Source organism: Strongylocentrotus purpuratus, unplaced genomic scaffold (assembly GCF_000002235.5).
Source record: "Strongylocentrotus purpuratus isolate Spur 01 unplaced genomic scaffold, Spur_5.0 spur5_scaffold_7, whole genome shotgun sequence".
Lineage (NCBI taxonomy): Eukaryota > Metazoa > Echinodermata > Echinoidea > Camarodonta > Strongylocentrotidae > Strongylocentrotus > Strongylocentrotus purpuratus.
In genome coordinates this window covers 35,426,404-35,446,920 of record NW_022145613.1, presented here as the reverse complement: position 1 = coordinate 35,446,920, position 20,517 = coordinate 35,426,404, and the positions used below count along the sequence as shown (strand labels likewise).

General features: G+C 37.4%; 2 protein-coding genes and 2 long non-coding RNA genes across 4 annotated transcripts; all 4 read left to right on the top strand.

Moving 5' to 3' along the window:
* The first annotated feature begins 5,127 nt into the window (after positions 1-5,127).
* On the top strand, positions 5,128-6,444 carry LOC115919837. The gene is made up of 2 exons (XR_004062033.1): positions 5,128-5,651; positions 6,111-6,444. It is a non-coding gene; the product is annotated as an uncharacterized LOC115919837 (long non-coding RNA).
* Positions 6,445-13,254: 6,810 nt separating this feature from the next.
* LOC105444485 lies at positions 13,255-14,471 on the top strand. Its single transcript, XR_973094.2, has 2 exons — positions 13,255-13,678; positions 14,138-14,471. It is a non-coding gene; the product is annotated as an uncharacterized LOC105444485 (long non-coding RNA).
* Positions 14,472-16,270: 1,799 nt separating this feature from the next.
* Positions 16,271-17,395, top strand: LOC115919906. The gene is made up of 2 exons (XM_030974536.1): positions 16,271-16,442; positions 17,100-17,395. The coding sequence occupies exons 1-2, from the start codon at positions 16,388-16,390 to the stop codon at positions 17,393-17,395; spliced, it is 351 nt and encodes a 116-aa protein (XP_030830396.1). The 5' UTR covers positions 16,271-16,387.
* Positions 17,396-18,115: 720 nt separating this feature from the next.
* On the top strand, positions 18,116-20,045 carry LOC105444711 (5-hydroxytryptamine receptor 1A-like). Its single transcript, XM_030973827.1, has 2 exons — positions 18,116-18,383; positions 19,580-20,045. Exons 1-2 carry the CDS (start codon positions 18,158-18,160, stop codon positions 19,798-19,800), a joined length of 447 nt encoding a protein of 148 aa, XP_030829687.1. The 5' UTR covers positions 18,116-18,157; the 3' UTR covers positions 19,801-20,045.
* The last annotated feature ends 472 nt before the right edge of the window (positions 20,046-20,517 follow it).

Genomic DNA, 20,517 nt, shown 5'->3' with positions numbered 1-20,517 from the left:
GGTCTTTAAGAATCATCCTTTCATAAAAAAAAATAGATAAAATCTAGAAAAATGTGTGGCACAAGATGATTATATTTTAACAGATTTTCTATTCACTTTGATGAGAAATATTCCAGAATGAAGTTGTGGATGTTCAACGGTCATATTAATTATGCGAAGGCTAATTCTGTTCCTTATCACTGCCATAATTATAGCCTTATTCACAAAGCATGATGACTCCCAAGTGTACTACCATTAACAAATCTGAACCCCTCTTAGATTGGTGCAGTAACAAACGATTCGGATATAGAGTTAATGTACTGCTTGAAATATGTTAATTAAACTCTACACGTAAGCCGTATTGATGTCATTAAAAGCAATGAAAAGACGAGCCTTCCCGCTTTTGTCCAAAATGGTGGATTTTTAAGTGGCTTTTAATGGAAGAGAGTGAGGTCGCAAATATGTTTGAAATACCGGTATATAAATTCCTATTTAAATCTAAACCCGATTAATGCATTATTTCTTCATCATACTGATCATAGATATATATCCAGATGAATGTTACCTTTGTCACATCGATTTGCTAACAATATCCGAGAGGACGGCGTAAGAAAAACACCCGAACAGAGCCATGAAGAGTTCAGTGAAATTTGTTTCAGTAGATATTATTTGCCTTCAAAGAATTTCTGACAGGAAAAAAAAAAGGATATCAGGTATTCATGTTCATTAGGGTAGAAAATAATTATGAAAGGGGGTTTCTCTTTTTTACGGTGCGTGTACGTGTGTGCGTGCGCGCGCGTGTGCGTGTGTGTGTTTGAGGTTTGAATGTGTGCAGAGAGATAAGGAATGGGATGTGTATAACCCCTGTACACGCACACACACAAATACACACACACCTACTCTCACACGCACACACACACCCACACCAACCCTCACGCACACACCAATAAATTAAGTTAAAATTATCATTACAAAAAATTAAAAATAGCAACAACGTTAGCAATCAGAAATAATTAAGGATATTACAAATCCCTTAAACAGGGTGGTTTGAATTTGAAGTACACCTATATGGTTTTAAAAAATGGATGAATCGATGGTTGTCCTCGTATCAAATTAATGATAATACACATCAACTGTGTCTTCTTTGTCACAATAATTTTTTTTCAATTATCGAAAGCCACTAATCAAATTAAAAGGCACACAAAAACAACCCTAGTATGAGATGCTAATTAATACCAGTATCAATCAATAATATTGATTAATGTTTTTTGTCCATCATGTTTATCACTTTTGTTGGATTTGCCTGGTATTGTTGAATGCGTTCTTGTTTGATATAAGTTCATATCATGTTAAAGATACTATGTCCCTTTTGCAGCCAACATCAAATTCGGTAGAACTTTGCAGGAATTATTGATATGTCATGTACGTCGATCTGTGATATCTAAGCATAAGCATTGTCCTAGTATTCAAATTATGCAAGGAAACCCGTTTACATTCTAGACTTCACTGTCAGACACTATTGAGTGACTGAATGACCGACTTTTTTGTTGGTAATTACTTACATAAAATGAGCCGTAACAGGTACATGAGCACTTGTCTACATCAATAACCCACTACTTGAATGGCCAAAATTAAATTGATTGAATTTTCGTGCAACTCAAAACGTTCGACCATTCGGACAAAGGGTCTGAATATTAGACTATTACTTAGGTGCTTGCAATCACTTAAGTTGATTTGACAACTAATGGTCGTTATTTTCCCACTAAAGGCCATTTTCGAGCCCTTTCGTTTTGAGGGAAGTTCTAAATTAGTATTGTTTTTCAAATGCCGTTGGAATTTAACCTTTTCATTTTTTGGCCTGCAAATGGGACATAGTACCTTTAAGTGCCCATGATGAAAAATGAAAGTCCTCTATTCCTCTTTCAATTAATTGAGCTAATTTTATGTCAACTTGAAACGGCAATACGCAGTTGAGCATTTACCAATGCCATGGAGGTGGCACATGCCCCCCCCCCCCCCCCCCCCCACTCCAATCGAAAGGTGGAGTAAAGGAAAACGAAGAGAAACAAAAAGGGAGAAAAGGAAATGAGGAGCCCAAAGAGAAGATGAAATATATCCTCCTCTAACACATCCGTCTCCACATGGATAGTTTCATTAATTTGCGTTTCACTCATCTAATGATTCCATTTCTTCACGCTTTGATTGCAGCGGCCCACTCAGTTATTGGAGCCTGGCTATACGCCACTGGTTGCATGCTCATTGAGTGACGCGACAAATTCATATCATCAGCTTTATCGCAGTCATGACAACGAGTTGTTGTTTCTAAAATCTAATGTATGATATTCAACTTCAAGATAACCTTCTTTCAGAGCATAGATCTATAAGCATCACACTTCAAACGAATGCATCTCAGAGAGCATCGGTAGTAAATAATTTCATGCTTCATATCATTCACTCAAAATCAAATTTTAATCTTATAACTAAGTACATGCACGAGTTCACTCCAAATAAATGCAATAAAAGAGGAAGTCATAAAATGAAAATGTCATTTAAAAGAGAGATCTTTCTAAAGCAGGGCTCCCACTTAGCCGAGTTGGAACCTCGAGTTGTGGCGAGCTGGCGCGATCTTATGGCAAGCCGTTTTATTATTAATTGATATCAATAAATCAATTCTTGTTATCAAGAAATGATTTTATGTTGTAAAGCAATGGTAATTCTTGATATCAAGAATTCGATTTCGTGATATCAGGAATTCGAGTTCGTGATATCAAGAATTGAATTCTTGATATCAAGAATTATGTTTTAATGATAAAACTGCAGTTTCTAGAGGTAGGCTACACTGATTCCACAATGTATATGCCTATATACTTTCTTTTGGACAAACCGGATATATACAATATGCTTTGGACATAGGAAACGTGATATGTGCGATAAAATTACTCCGTTGTAATTACTATTTTATCGATTCTGACAGATGTGTAGGCTGCTCATGGAATTCAAAGAAGATTTGACTTCGGGTAATTTCCCTCTTTCTTTTTTTTGAAAAGCTTTACGCGGGTTATACAAAAGAAGTTAGATAAAGTACGTACGCTGCATTGACCTTGTAAAATGTCTGTCATAGCTAAATTAATAATCTACCTTAAAATCACATTCATTGTTTATCTTTATATCAGTTATTTCGTGTACCTATTATTTTGCTTTCTAAATGAGTAAAGCGAGTAGAAATATTAAAGCCGTCTGTCCAATGGTTATTTACTTACAAGCATTACACATGCTCTCTTAGCAGTCAGGCAAAACAAAAGAAACAACCAAACTTCAATAATCATGACCACTGTAGCCTTTAGACATGTTCAAGTGCATCAATTCTGTTAGTTTCTAGTTTTGGTACCCAAGGCTACTGAACAACAAACATTAAAACTTAGCCACGCACGCGAAAGGGTCTTTAATTAGGAGAGAGACATAAAGGAGACATTCTCACGTGACTTAGCACCCTTAAAGGTACTATGTCCCTTTTGCAGCCAACCTCAAATTCTGTAGAACTTTGCAGGAACTATGAATATGTCATGTATGTCCTATCTGTGAAATTTAAACGTTAGCAGTGTCCTAATATTCAAATTATGCAAGGAAACCCGTTTACTTGCTAGGCTTCACTGTCAGACACTATGCAGTGACTGACTGGCTTTTTTCTTCTTCTTTGGTAATAATATACATATACATAAAATGAGCTGTAAAAGGTACATGAGCATTTGTCTACATCAATAACCCACTTCTTGTGATGGTCAAGATTAAACTGATTGAATCTTTGCGCAGCATAAAACATATGACCGTTCGGTACAATGGTCTGAAAATCAAGACTATTACTTATTGACTCTATAGCTCGATTTGACAATAGTCGTTATTTTCCCACTTGAAGATTTTTCAAGCCCCACTTTTTTTAGGGAAGTTCTAAAATGGTTTTATCTTTCAAATGCCGTTGGAATTTAACCTTTCCATTTTTGGGGCCTGCAAATGGGACATAGTACCTTTAACACGAAATTTGACGACCAAATACGGATATAAAATTCTTGAAGATCCACTATGTATAATAATTACAGGCATCACTCCATTATTGTACTCGACTTCGTTTGCTACTGCGTTATTTACTAGCTCGCTCTCAGTGGCCCGAATTCACAAAAGAGGTTTGTCGACAAATCTAGGTTTATGTGCGTCCGATATTATGCGTTTCGACGCGTTTTACAAACCAGGATTAATAGCTTTACTTTTCATTTGGAATTTGATACGCTCGAACGATTTTTTTAAAATATCACATTTGGATAAACATCGGTTTAATTTAGTCAACGTAGTTCTATCGTCAGCATTTGTCTGCTCACCAAATTCTGATAACAGAAAACAACTGTGTTTCAATCATCTCGTTCCTTTTCATTCTATGATATGTTATATCAAACTAGCGGCAAAGCATTCCTTTATCCTTGTACACGTCTTCACTAGTGTTTTGCTGTTATGAAATCTAAGATAGATTGTGTGACCTAATTCGCATTTCTTGAAATAGAATAACAATTAACCAACATACGAAAGGATATTTATTAAACTTCATATAGACTACACGTACGATTGTGATCTACCTGTCGACCATACTCACAATCGCCTAAATCATGTTGAACGACACGGAAAACGCGACGTTAATTCATGAGCTTGGTAGCCCTGCCCAGATCGTCGAGATCCTGACGCTGAGCATCATCCTAATCGTAGCCTTGTCGGCTAACATCGTGGCCTTTACTACGATCATTAGAGATAAGAAGCTGAGGAGGAATCCTCATAATCTACTGGTGCTGAATCTCATCCTGATGGATTTGGGTATCTCCATCTTCAGCATGACATTTTCGATGATTTCAATCTTCGATGGTGGTTATCTTCTAGTAGTCTATCCAATCTTATGCAAGGTAAAATCAAAGTCCTTTACATTGATTAAATGAAATAAATCGGATGAATAATTTATTGATTGTAAGTTGTCGGGGAAAGCTGTTCACAATCTTTGTTTATTTCCTAGATATTTTCTCCAATTTTATTGTTCACATGATCGTTTAAAAAAATAAAGAAATAAAATGTAAAAGTAAATTACACAAAAGAGGTTTGTCGACAAATCTAGTGTAACAGGTCAGAATTGAACTGTTTTATAGTGAAACATATATATCTATTTCTAATCAATATCTCCTCAGGAGGAAAGTAAGAAGTTTATATGTTAACAAACTTTGTACTTCAAAGACTTATGACTCACACATATTCTGAGTAGAAGCTATCAATTTGGCCAAAACATGACATTCCACAGCTATGAGAGAGTTAATGATGTACGGTCACTTGGTCAAAGGTTAGTAACTCGACCCCCCCCCCCCCCCTTCCAGAACACTTGTAATAACTTTGCCAAACAAACCCCAAATTGTAAACATCGGATAAGAACCCCAAACTCCCAAAACAAAAGACTTCCTGTCTCCCTCCCAATAACAAGACCCTTTCCCAGAACAGGTTATGTGTGGTAGCTAGATCACTGTGAGAGTGTAGGTGTTATAAAAGAAGGCAGAGGTATTTGACAGATTCACTCCTGTACTGCACCCCATCCATGGGGCAGGCAGGGAGGTCGACTCTGCAAGCTTTTGGTGTAACATGTCATTATATAGGTAAGAAGATTATTCTTTTGTTAAGTTGGATAATTATTGAGCTAATTAGTACTTTTGTAGATGTATTCTGATGTAAGTTAATAACCTTGGTATCGTTTTTAACGACATAGTTTGTGTTGAATTAATATGCATTATGTAAGGTGTGGCATATTATTTGTTTGATCATTAGTATAGGTTGATTTCGTTAGTGAGTTAAGCACTAGATTAGGATTTGGTAATAGTAATTTGAGATGATTTGAATATTACTATGTTATCTGTTATATTACTTGTAATCTTTAGGAGTTTTAGTCATATAATGTGTTGTTGAGGTTAACTCTGGATAATCGTATTTTGCAAGACAGTTGTAATTTAAAGTAATGTTTTAAGAGTTAACAGTTAACGGATATAATCTGAACCTTCTTCAGTTTGGTGTTTTAGAGTCAAATTACCAATGATTTGTATTGATTATTATTCCTTCAGGTGTTGACAAATTACAATCAACATGTAAGAAGCGGGAACGAGAGGAAACGGTCCTCTAGGCCAGATTGCCAGGGTGAGTGGGTTATCATATTCAATGTATAAACCACTAATTCAATGTAGTTTTAATTGGGAATTAAGTTTGATTGTTTGACAAAGTTTACTTGATGGTTGTATTCATTTATTTGTTGGGAAAGTTATCCATAAAGATGGAAGAACTGTATTGATTAGATACTTGTTATTTTCATGCGATATTGATTAAGTTTTAATGAATGTAATATAAACAACATGTTTATCATTTATTATCATGAGTCGGCTTGACGTCATATTGTTGGAATGCGTATCTTAGAGTCATTAACAAATATTACGTTTATCACTATTAGGTGTGTTTTTCAAACATGTCCACATTTCTATTTAATTGTTTTAACTTTGTTTATTTGTTCAGGCTTTGGCTATAGCTTACTTTAGCTTTGGCTTTAGCTTACTTTAGCTTAATTTATCTTGCACCTGAAATAAAACGAACCGCAACACAAGGAATGGTGTGATCGAGTCTTTTCTACCAGTTTCCGCGTGTGATCGGCGATGTTACAAATGGCGTAATCGGCAGGGATTTCATCACTGCAAGTGCAAGCCCTGGCTTTCTGTGGAGCTTCTAGTTTTGGGACAACTTGATCGGACATGGACGTCTGGAGACCTGTAAATATTGACGTAGATTTAAGTTGTAGCGATTGTGTGTATTGTATGAATGTGTGTTGCTAAGCTAGTGTGAAGTTTAGTAAGGGGCTACAGTGTGTTTGTTTAGGGTAATTTTATTGAAATTATTTTGTAATGGAATACTTTAATGTATTCAGTTTAAATGGTTTTGGGGAAATTAAGGAGTGATACTATTCATATGTTGTTCAGGCTGTCATGATAATACTGTGTTTGGAACAATCCATACCCCCTTTCGTATTTAATTTCGGCTGGTTGGATGGAGCCTCAAATTAAGGGATGGCATACAAAGACACCGGTATTTTATATATTGATAGGAGGGATAACAGTACATGTAGGTGTAGAGCAGGTATGGAGCTCTAGCTTTATCACTTATGAATAGTTGGAATATTCCTTTATTTGAACTTGTAAATTGTTGATATTTAAAGTTCGGCAAGACATTTGTTAAAGTTTTGGTAACTTAGGTAAGTTAGGTTGTAGCATGTATATTACATTCATTGAATTGATATGCATGGTGGATATCTTTTTTAGTTTTAGAGACTGCTTTTGAAAAAGCAGGGGAGCCCATGAACGTGAAATGTTGTTTCAGTTTGGGTCAGCAATTGTTCGGAGTAACTATGTGCGTGTGTTGTGTAATGGATATTGTATTGTTTTATACTGAGATTTCTGGAATGTAACTGGGATTTGGCTGGAATTACTGTTGGACTTAGCCTGGATAGTGTATTTAATGTTTATTCCGAAAACCTCGACATGAGACCGGAATCATTCATGGTAGAAATACTGGGGCGACTTTTTAGGAACAGTAGGGTTTATCTCTCTATCTTTGTTTTTCTGTTAACCTCGTAGAGAGGCCGGAAAGGGCACATTGGTAGCGGAGAGGATTAGCCAAAAGTTATAAGATTTCTTTGTATATTACAATATGTCAAATTTTTGTATCTTAGGAGTTTATTAAGATGTGAAAGGAATATCCGTAGGGTAAGGTTGTTACGAAATATAGTTGATAGTTTTACTGCTGTATTTGCTAGAGTGTGTAAACGTACTATAAGGACGATTATTGTTTTTGTGTGTTTAGAATGACACAGGGTAGAATAATTGGGTATACCGTGAAAGTCATCTGGCTTGTTTGAAATGTCTGGGATATGAAGATTTGTGTTGATAACTAAGGTTTGGCAGTAGAGACTCTGGAACTGTTATGATCAGTTGGGTAGTACTTAGATAATTTGTGAATGCTAGGAGCCTCGACATGAGACCAGTTTTACATAATAAGGAGTGCTAGAATGACTGAAACAGACGAGTTTTTGCACTAGATATGTTTTCTGTGATTCTCGTCATGAGACCAGAAAGTTCGTATTAGTGGTGCGGGTTGGCCAATATTGTGTTATGATTTCAATTTTTATATTCTGTATTATGCAAAAATATTTTTAATCACTTGGTTAATTTTGATTTGCATATGTAGGCGTCGGTATTAGGATCGGGAAACAGCCATGATGGGCAGAAGGTATAGTGGGAATTTAATATAATTTTGTTGTAGTCTGAGTGTCGGGACGACACTCAATTAAGCAGGGGAGTGTGTAACAGGTCAGAATTGAACTGTTTTATAGTGAAACATATATATTAGTCCGGCAGCCAAACCCGGATTTGGGGCCTAACCTTGTTTTGGTGAAATAAGTTTTTTTTTCAATGGATTCTGATTGTCTAGATATCCACTGTGAACAAGCAAAAAACTGGAGCTCTGTCAGCCTTGAGCAATTTGAGATATAAGCAAAAACAAAATGGCCGCCAAAATGGCGTTTTCTGCTCTAAAAATTGTGAAAATGTATACTTTGTCATGTGTTATTGCTGCATTTAGAACCCTTTTCTGATTCTCTTTACCAGATATGATATATATGATACATATTTTGATAATGCTTGATATTATTAAAGATGGCAGAGCAATTTATACATTATTTATACAGGGTGATTCATAAAAAAAAGTGTACAAGAGATTGGCTGTTTGCGATTTCTTTGTCATGTTTTATTGCTGCATTTAGAATCTTTTTCTGATTTTCACCTACCAACTGTCGATATGATATATATGATACATATTTTGATAATTCTTAATATTATGTTAGATATGGCAGAGCAATTCATACATTATTTATACAGGGTGATTCATAAAAGAGTGTACAAGAGATCGGCTGTTTGCGATTTCTACTTCGATAACAAGCAATCCATGTATACACACTCTGGCAACATATTTTGTGATGTATATAAGCTGCATTTTAATTGAAGCTAATTGATGTAGCCTATCAGCATATCGCCTTTAGCAATTTGTGATTATAAGGAAAAACAAAATGGCCGCCAAAATGGCGTTTTCTGCACTAAGAATATGTGAAAATGTATACTTTGTCATGTTTTATTGCTGCATTAAGAACCTTTTTCTGATTTTTTTAACCAGATATGATATATATGATATATATATATATATTTGATAATTATAAACGTGGTTTTAGATGGCAGAGCAATTCATACATTTATACAGGGTGATTCATAAAAAAGTGTACAATTATACAATACAATACAATAAAGTCATTTCTATAGCGCTCTTACAAACTAACTGTTGTTTCACAGCACTTTACATAAAATTTATCAAAGAATCTATAATTGATCATGGTCAAAGAGGAGAGTTTTGAGACATTTTCGGAAGACATCCAGCGAAGGTGCTAATCGGATAAAACGTGGAAGCTCATTCCAGAGTCGAGGAGCACATGCATGGAAAGCATTGTCGCTGTGTAGCAGGGTGCTCTCAGTACACGAGCGAAGGCCAGTACGAGCAGATTGGTAGGGTTCGATGAGAGAATTGAGATACACTGGAGCTTTGTTTTGGATGCACTTGTAGACAACCGTCAGGATCTTGAACTCAATGCGTTGCTTGATTGGAGACCAATGTAGTTCTTTCTACTTCGATAACAAGCAATCAATGTATACACATATACGCTGCATTTTAAATAAAGCTAATTCATGTAGCCTATCATCTCAAAGCAAATGTATTTGTATAGAATGATACCCTGTTGAACATACACACATCTATGATGAACTGCTACGATTCCAGAAGTCTGCAGCTGTAGAGGCAGGGGAAAACACTGAACTGACAGCATTATCAAGTGCTGAAGATGGTCTTGTTCAGATCGTAGTTGACAACTTTAATGCTGATGTTTCATCTCAGAACGGTAAATTGTCAACACATTCCCTTGCAGTTCTCATGACCCAGCCAGATACAAGCATGCACCATAATGATCAGCAAGAGATTTCACAACTGAAGAAGGCTGAGATGTCTAGAGATATTGACTACAAGCTTGACATCATGAGATACAATGGTCCAAGGAAAGCAGATATGCCACCTGTCAAGAACCAAGTTCCACCACTTAGTGTTCTCGCTCATATGGTTTCTCGACAGAGACCTAATGAGTGTGACCTCAGGTTCTTGACAGATTTTGTGCAGCGTGATAACTGTCCTGAAATCAATGGATATAATACGCATTTGTGTCGCAATCAAGGAGAAGCCACACAACCAAAAACTAAAGCAGTGTATCTATCATTGATTGATATGCCACCAGCACATCCAAACACAATAATGACAGCCATGAGCAAATCACAGTAGTTAAACAGAGAAAACTGGTCAATGTTTCACTGTCTTCACTGCAGATCAACAACTGTACAGGGTTGCAGTAGAGGTACAACCTGATCAAACCAGTACTGATACTGATGCTCTATGTACGGGCTGAACGAGAAGGTGATTGGCCACTTCACCTGGAGGCAGTGAAGCTTATGATGCCCTACTTCTTTGCGTTGGGACATGTAAACTACCCGCGATATGGGTTATTCTACCTTCGACGCATGGAAGCCCTACCAGGAGATGCACTCCAGCATTCCATGAAAGGGTCTCATGTGATGAGACACACTCAAGGCTTATGGAATGGCATATGGAGCGATATGTTCATCGAGACAACATTCATGGGATATTGGCATGGTAAAGCTGGTGTGATTGGCATCATCCTAAATCAAGAAACTCTCAAGACCTAGCTTGCACATATGTATCAGACTTGTGGAAGACGTTTTAACTCTGAGAGACAAGTCGGCTAGTTCTAAAACGGTGCACAAAGAAGAGGCTCCAGCAAGGATATCTGCAGACCAAGGTGACAGAGACTGGTTGCGCAGAAAACTGGATGTGAGCATCAATCCAATGGACTCAAAGAAGCACCCAGCGAACATTGTCAATGTGGTCAATGGACAGACGCTCCTGAATCAGTGAATGTTGACAGAGCAGTTGAAACTGGTGCTCAGCAAATGGGTGAGTTTGAACGGAAATTGCCTGGAGGTATCTACGACACAATTTCGAAGAAAGTTCAAACCATGGCTGTCATGAAGAAATTAATTGACGTAGGTGATTCCAAGGTATACGATACCAAGTTGATATACTCTCGCGTGATAGGTCTACAAGCAAGTTCCAGAGATGTTGAATTTCATGATGTTTATGACATGCGAGCTGTCGCCAGTTCCTACAGCTCTGTTTGATGAGTCTGGAGATATGGGTATCTCGAAGTCCAAGGCCACTTTGAAGAACCAGAGACAAAGGTTGAAGTATCAGCTAGACACGAGACACTTGAATAAACGTGTAGAGTGATCGATGGCTGTGCTCTCCTTTGGATTCCCAATTGGCCTTCATCACCGCCAACACAACAAACAACAGTGATGGACTTTGTATCGAAATTCAAAGGCAAGATTGAAGAGAGACTAAAATCCGGTGATGTGTATTTGGTCTTTGACAGGTACAATGATTACAGCACCAAGTGTGCAACCAGGATATCGAGAGGCGATGATGGTTGCAGAGTTTTCCAACCGAGCCCAACTTCACCCCTTCCGTCTCAGAAACTGACTCCGACAGTCACAGAGAACAAAACACAGTTGATTAACATCATTTGTCAACATCTGCAAGGCGATGCATGTTTCATCATAAAACACAAGCTTGTAATCACCAGCCAAGATGGCACTCCAAGATTGACAATCCAACGGCACGATATGGCCACATCTCATGAGGAGGCTGATGTGATTATTGTCCAGCAGGCTATCATGATTGCAGATGAAGGACGATCCATCAGGGTGCCTGCAGACGACACAGATGTTTATGTTCTTCTGCTTCATTTCTACCAAAAGCAAGGCCTTCAGTCACCCTTGATAATGGAGTCGCCCATCATAGACAGATCTGTAATCGATATACATGCCACAGTGGACAGACACAGAGACATCATCCCTTCTATGCTGGCAGGTCACCCATTGACAGGTTGTGATACTGTTGGTGCACATTTTGGAGTTGGCAGAGGAACTTTGCTAAAAGTGCTGCGGCAGAAAAATGGGTTCCCATTGCCATCGATTGAAGACATACATGCAGATATGGCCGACGTGATGATGCTATGGACAACCCAATGCTACGACACTGTCAAAAGCCCGACTGAATGTGTGGACTAGACGGGTCGGGGAAGCAGGAGCTGCCAACACTCCAAATCTTGCTGCAATGCCACCAACAACTGAAGCTTTCAAAGATAATGTTAAGTGTGCCCATCTTCAAACATGGATTTGGAAGAGTGTTTTGGAAATGAATCCATCAACATTGGATCCCACTGCATTTGGTACATGAAAGACAAAGCAACAAAGTCACTCATCCCGGTAACCACTCCACCAAATGTGAAACTTGCACCTGCAAACATACTGAGACTTATACGTTGCAATTTTGCAAGCTAGTGACTACCCATGCAAATCATAAGGATGTGGATGCAACAAAGCCAAATTAGCGTGCACAAATGCGTGTCATGCATCCGTGATGTCTAAATGTATTTTGGTGGCCATTTTGTATTTTCCCATTATCTAAATTAGTCATTATTGACAAATGAGTATGACATAAGTATTTGATACACTTAGGTTTTCTAGGAATTGAAAACATAAGATAAAAAGAAATGAGTATAATACTATTTTACTGTGAATCTAAGCTTAACAGCTGGCATTTATCCGCCATTTTGAATATGCAAATTAGCAACAATTACAATGGAAAATATGCTAATTATGTCATCTATGGTCATCTATGTTCATGTATGGTCATCAGGAATATATTGACAATGGTCTTTGTGAATTATAAGCACACCATTCTGCCAATATTTTGTAATGTATTATGAAATAATTCAAATTTTCCTGAAAATAGGCTATTTTGGCGGCCATTTTGTTTTTGGCCATATCTTAAATTGCTCAACACTGACAAAGCTCCAGTTTTCTGTTTGGTCATCTGCAATACCTAAGGAAACAGAATCCATCAAGAAAAAAACTTATTTCAACAAAACGAGGTGTAGCTCAGTGGCTGCCGGACTATCTCCTCAGGAGGAAAGTAAGAAGTTTATATGTTAACAAACTTTGTACTTCAAAGACTTATGACTCACACATATTCTGAGTAGAAGCTATCAATTTGGCCAAAACATGACATTCCACAGCTATGAGAGAGTTAATGATGTACGGTCACTTGGTCAAAGGTTAGTAACTCGACCCCCCCCCCCCCCTTCCAGAACACTTGTAATAACTTTGCCAAACAAACCCCAAATTGTAAACATCGGATAAGAACCCCAAACTCCCAAAACAAAAGACTTCCTGTCTCCCTCCCAATAACAAGACCCTTTCCCAGAACAGGTTATGTGTGGTAGCTAGATCACTGTGAGAGTGTAGGTGTTATAAAAGAAGGCAGAGGTATTTGACAGATTCACTCCTGTACTGCACCCCATCCATGGGGCAGGCAGGGAGGTCGACTCTGCAAGCTTTTGGTGTAACATGTCATTATATAGGTAAGAAGATTATTCTTTTGTTAAGTTGGATAATTATTGAGCTAATTAGTACTTTTGTAGATGTATTCTGATGTAAGTTAATAACCTTGGTATCGTTTTTAACGACATAGTTTGTGTTGAATTAATATGCATTATGTAAGGTGTGGCATATTATTTGTTTGATCATTAGTATAGGTTGATTTCGTTAGTGAGTTAAGCACTAGATTAGGATTTGGTAATAGTAATTTGAGATGATTTGAATATTACTATGTTATCTGTTATATTACTTGTAATCTTTAGGAGTTTTAGTCATATAATGTGTTGTTGAGGTTAACTCTGGATAATCGTATTTTGCAAGACAGTTGTAATTTAAAGTAATGTTTTAAGAGTTAACAGTTAACGGATATAATCTGAACCTTCTTCAGTTTGGTGTTTTAGAGTCAAATTACCAATGATTTGTATTGATTATTATTCCTTCAGGTGTTGACAAATTACAATCAACATGTAAGAAGCGGGAACGAGAGGAAACGGTCCTCTAGGCCAGATTGCCAGGGTGAGTGGGTTATCATATTCAATGTATAAACCACTAATTCAATGTAGTTTTAATTGGGAATTAAGTTTGATTGTTTGACAAAGTTTACTTGATGGTTGTATTCATTTATTTGTTGGGAAAGTTATCCATAAAGATGGAAGAACTGTATTGATTAGATACTTGTTATTTTCATGCGATATTGATTAAGTTTTAATGAATGTAATATAAACAACATGTTTATCATTTATTATCATGAGTCGGCTTGACGTCATATTGTTGGAATGCGTATCTTAGAGTCATTAACAAATATTACGTTTATCACTATTAGGTGTGTTTTTCAAACATGTCCACATTTCTATTTAATTGTTTTAACTTTGTTTATTTGTTCAGGCTTTGGCTATAGCTTACTTTAGCTTTGGCTTTAGCTTACTTTAGCTTAATTTATCTTGCACCTGAAATAAAACGAACCGCAACACAAGGAATGGTGTGATCGAGTCTTTTCTACCAGTTTCCGCGTGTGATCGGCGATGTTACACTAGGTTTATGTGCGTCCGATATTATGCGTTTCGACGCAAATAATGCAAAAATTAATTTTCTCTATGACAGACACAATCTTCACGGATTTAATTTGTATACTTAGGATACATCTTGGAAATTACAAACAGACAGAGAGACAAAGAGAGTATGACAAAAGGACATGGATAGAGATTGAATGGAGCTTCCCTTTCCCCTTGTCCGTTTAATATTAAAAAACCTATGCATGTTATATAATGAAGTATATCATTCACTTTAATGCTTCACCCCCCCCCCCCTCTCAAATAAATAAATGAAAATGGATCGACGCTCATATCATTATTACCGTATCATTTTGTTTGTGTATTATCATTACTTTCGGATCAAAGTAATAATGATGATCGTTGTCATTTTTATCAAAACTTTCAAATAACAAAATCACATCCGAGACGGAGAGAAAGCGAAACAAATGCCGGGGAAGTCTGTTTGGTTGACTTGTTAGCTATCCAGTGGCGAATCCAGGGGCGGGGGCGCCCCCCCCCCCCCTAGGAGAAAAAAACACGTGTAAAAACACGTTAATTTTGCCCTTTTCTCACGATTTGGGCCCCCTCCCCTGCCGCCGGCTGGATCCGCCCCTGAAGCTGTCAATGCGATTTCTTGAGATATGCTATTGTACATATGCTAGGTCAAATACGTGTGCAATACCTTACTTACTACCCCATATACGTTATGATTTTTTAATTAAGGAGGAATGATGAGCTTCGAAAATCATTGAACTAGCCTTTATCCGGCTTCAATAGCCGAGTTTAACAAGCCTCTTAATAAAAAAAATCTTGCTCAAAGCTACTTATCCTTTATAATATGAAAGAGTGGAAATCTTTCATACAATGATATACGGGCGATGTAGCAAATAATAATTTTACCGGTTGCCCGGTAAAAGGTCGCGTAGCGTTGGCGCTGGTAAAAAAAGGGGGAACCGATAAAAACGCTTTTGAAGTGTTAACACCTACTTCAAGTGCTAAAAATGACAATGTTTCTATGTTCCATGTAGCCAAAACTATTCTTAGAGAAAGATATTTACCTGATTTATTATGCTCGCAAATTAATTTGCAAATATGTCTTTCTTTTGCTACACTATACGTTTTGCTGGAAACAAAAAAGCCCGCACGCGCAATTTAACTTCCCGGCAAAAGGTAGTGTAGCGCTACGCGACGTTTTGCCGGGCAACCGACGATTTTCAGGTTTTAAAGCGAGGCAATTGTTTTTTCACTTAACAATATTTGTTAAAAATATGTCTGAGCGGAGGTGGGGGGGGGGGGCATTTTGCCCCCTTTGGCACCTTTCAAAAATGCTAGCGGGGCAGGCAACAGAACTGGTTATTGAAAGATAATTGTTTAGAGCCCCACCGCCACCGCTACAGGTATATTTTAGGACAGATTTTTCAAGCACAATCTTTTGAACTTTCCCTTCACTGTAATGTAGAATAATCTTTCAAAAGAGTTGTATGATACAACTATTGTTGCCATGATAATGTCACCTTACTTTTTTTAATGCAGATTAATGGTTTCTTTGCCAATCTGTGCACTTTTGGCAACTTTTCGACGGTGTTATTCATCTCAGTCGACCGGTATTTGGCGGTTGTTTGGTCCACTCGATTCCCGTCTACCCGTACGAGAGTCTCCATTATGATAGCTATCGCCTGGATATTATCGCTGCTTGTTGGTGGAGCACCCTTGACTGGTGAGATTCTTTTACTTCATTTCGTCAAGATTTTGAAGATTCTTTTTTCTTTAATTCAATTAGAGTGAGCCCGATTTATCGAATCAAATTGACGGCTAGATGGATGTTATTATTTTGATCACTTATTCGTGTTTCGTAATAGGCCTACCAAATAATATACATCAAGCTAAAATGAAGTAAGAAGAGGGAGAGCTTGGGGGGGGGGGCAGTGAAGCAATATGATCTGGAGAAGAGATCGAGACAGGGACAGACGGGGAGTTCTAATGTAATAATTTGTTTTGTTTTTTTAAAGAGAGGAAAAAAGACTAGAAAGGACCAATTACGAAGATAAGAGATTGAGACAAACAAAGAGATGACACATCATAGGCTATACACTGATCAAAGTTTGTAGTCTAGTGATAGAGAGAAATAGAGACGAATTAAAAGAGAGTGCGAAAGAAAAAGGGAGGGAGAAAGAAGGGAGAGAAAACTTAAAAAGAAAGAGAGGGTGAAAAAGAAAAAAGGAGGGAGAGAGAATAGATTGAGGGCTTGGGGAAAAATGCTGTTGAAAAGATGAGAGTAAAAATTATTTACAGTAGTGACAGTTTAACTTCGTGTGAAAAGTTATGATTATACATGTATGATGTTTTCTCTTTTTTGCCATCATGGTTACCGCAGAGCGTCTTTCGTACTTCCACTACAGCAGCTCGACCCATCACTGCTCGCCATCATGGATGAACTGTTTCTTCTACATCTTCAACCTCACATTTATCTACGGATTGGCAGTCCCCACCATGTTGATCTCACATGTTTCCATCATCTACACACTGAGGGTTAAGGAGAAGAAGCTGAGATCGTATGGACTCAGCAAGTCGGGGAAAGCTCAAGCAAGCCGTTCTGAAGACCGCATCCCCACTATCACCGGCTCAGCGACAATGGGACCTGGCATGTCCATGGAAGGCAAGTGGTGTTGAATTTTATATTTCACAATTCGCGGGATGAATTCTTTCAGGGTGGCTAAATGCCCCCTGTCCATGCCCCCTACCAAACCTCGCCGCCATGACTGACCCTCCATATTGATGATGAAGTTCTATTACCACTTTTGTCCTGGGCATATCGATGAGCTGTGCAGATGTTCTAAGTAAACTCAATAGTAGACAAGAGAAAGGAATTCACGGGTAAAGATTTGCTGGTAGAAATTTGAGCTGAGCCATCAATCCTTGTTCTCTGATTGTTGATATGGAGCATCTGCACAGCTCATCATCTATAAAACCTAACAAACCTTAATTAGGTCCACATACAACAAAATGTTTTCCCTTATTTTGTACCCGTCCCCCCTAAAAGACAGGTGAAAACGTGACGACTTTTTTGTTTCGTTTTGTTTGTTTTTGCATTTTATTTTAATAGATTTTCGGAATTGTGCGCATCCCACCCATTAAACAAACTCCTTATCCGCCCGTGATTACGTGGCATTTTATTTCATGCCATGAGATTAAGTTTAAATGTGATGAAATACCACATGCCCTATTCATACATTCGTAAAGGCTGAAAATGGAAGTCTTTATAATTTTTGTAAGAGACATACGAACAAAACTGGCAAACAAACTGCAGAAATAAGGCAAGCAGATAGTTCATTTGATTTTATTTAGTTTTTATTTTTATTTTAAGGAATACAAGTAAAATGTGACGAGACACCAACGAAGCTCATTCATAGCGCGACCGCTCCAAGCGGTACGATGGAACAAGGATTCAGCACACAATCTCTTTCGGTGGATTTCGGTGATACTTCGGGCACATTCGGCACGTCCGATCTTGATCTCTCTGCTTCGGATATGACACCTCGGGCACATAAGAAAGCAGACACTACCAAGCCGAGGGGAGCAAAAATGAAAAGGGACAAGCAGACACAATTGGCAATAAAGTGGGCGAATCTGAGCGCAGACAAACAAGTTGCAGTCGCAGGTACAAGTTGTTTTATGTTGTTGATTTTTTGTTGGGGGGGGGGGAGGTATATAGGTATGGTATGTGTGTGGTAATGGTGGTTCGATTGTTTCCATTGAATCTACATGATCTTTCGGTTCCTTGAAATTCTCTGATTATCATCATTATTTGAATAAACCCTTCTCTTTTCATAGGAAAAAATCGAAAAGAGATATGAAAATCTATTGGTAATTTGTAACGGGTTAACAATTTTGTTTAACCAGGTTTTCTTATCGCCTCAGACTATCAAGTACTACGAAAACCTCGCTGAATTATTTCATTTTCATTGTTGTTGTAAAACTATTAATTTGATGTATCTTTGACCTTTATCTCGATCAAATTTCTAAACTGAACAGTAGACAAGAGAAAAAAAAACTTTTTTATGTAAAGATTTGCTGGTAGAAATTTGAGCTAAGCCATCAACCCTTTTCTCTGAATTTTTTCTCATGCACTAATGTCATGGCAATAAATTTTTAAAAAAATCACTCATGAACATCCTTTTATTTCATTGATATTTCAAAGAATTTAAGGCTTATTACAAAGGGAGTAATTTCTTGACCCGATATCAACTTTTCAGTATTTATAAGTTAACAGGTTAGTGAAAAGAAGGAGAAAATCACACCCCCAATCCCCTTTTTTCTTGTGGTCTGATGGCATGATTTGTTATTACATTTATATGTTATATAGTGATATTTAGAAACTATCAATTTACATGTGAAACAAAGTATAAAAAAAAACAATACTTGTATCTTGAGAAGCCAATTGTATTTATGTTATATATGTAAATTACCATGAATATATATTTATTAATTTGTTTCAAATGAAAATCAATAAAATCCCTGTGAAGGGAAAAATATTGGAAAAAACACAAAAACAGAACAACAAAAAACACAAAAGCAAAAGCAAGACAAAAAACAAAAACAAACAAACAAACAAATCGAACAAATGTTGATTTCCTTTGAAGTATCATTATTATTATTATAATTATCATTATTATTATCATTAGTTTTACTATTATTATTATTGGCAATCTTACTCGACTACCAAGCTTACTCTTAGAGCGGAAAAAAATTGCGTTAAAGACGGTTTCAAAGGCAGCAGGAACAATTTACTGAATGATAACTATCATATTATCTCGCTAAATAATTCTTTTAAATTTCTATTCTCATCTTTTGCAGGGAGTATGGTTGTTCTGACCACGGTCATCTGCTGGGCTCCATACGCGCTCGTCCATGCTTGCTTCCTTGACTTCACCCCTTCCCATATGTTAGGGGTGGCCACCATGTGGCTGGGCTACACCAACGCGATGCTTGATCCTCTCATATATGCATTCTTCAATAGGCAGATTCGATCTAAGATTGTCGGTCATTTCAACGGTTGTTTCTCGTGTTTGAACTGAACCAAATTGTACATTTTTTCTTCTTCGAAAGATGGTGTGAAGAGTTTTCGTTTGTAAATATAGGTATGTTTTGTGAAGATTCATTTAATATCACTATGTTATTGTATAAATTGTATCTATTATTTTGTTGTGAAATGAAGAAAGAAAACTCAGTTGTGTCATGTTAACCAGAGGCGGCGCTCCCGGGGGGGGGGGGCAGGGGAGCTCAGTGCCCCCACACTCTTTCAAGTACTCCAAAGTGCCCCTTTTTACATATAAAAAGTGCCCCTTTAACTTTTTAAGAAGTGCCCCTTTTTACATAGGAAAAAAGCCCCTATTAATTTTTAAAAAGTGCCCCTTCCCTTTTCCACCTCTGATAAGTACCCCTTTTATTTTGACGCGTATCCCTTTTTCTTTGACAAGTTCCCTTTTTCCTTTACAATATGTATCCGTTTTCCATCCTCAAAAACTGCCCTTTTTTAATCTCTAGTAAGCCTTTTTTCACGTACGAGAAGCGCCCCTTTTCATTTTTGATAAGCGCCCCCTTCACCTCTGAAAATTGCCCCATTTAAATTTGAGAGGTTCACCTTCTGCTGTGACAAGTTCCCCTTTTCCTTTGTAAAAAGTGCTCATTCCCCTTATGATAACTACCCCTTTTTAACTCGGATAAATGCCTCACATGTGCCCCCCTTTCCTTTTTAATAAGTGCCCCCATTTAAAAAAGAACCCCTTTCCCTT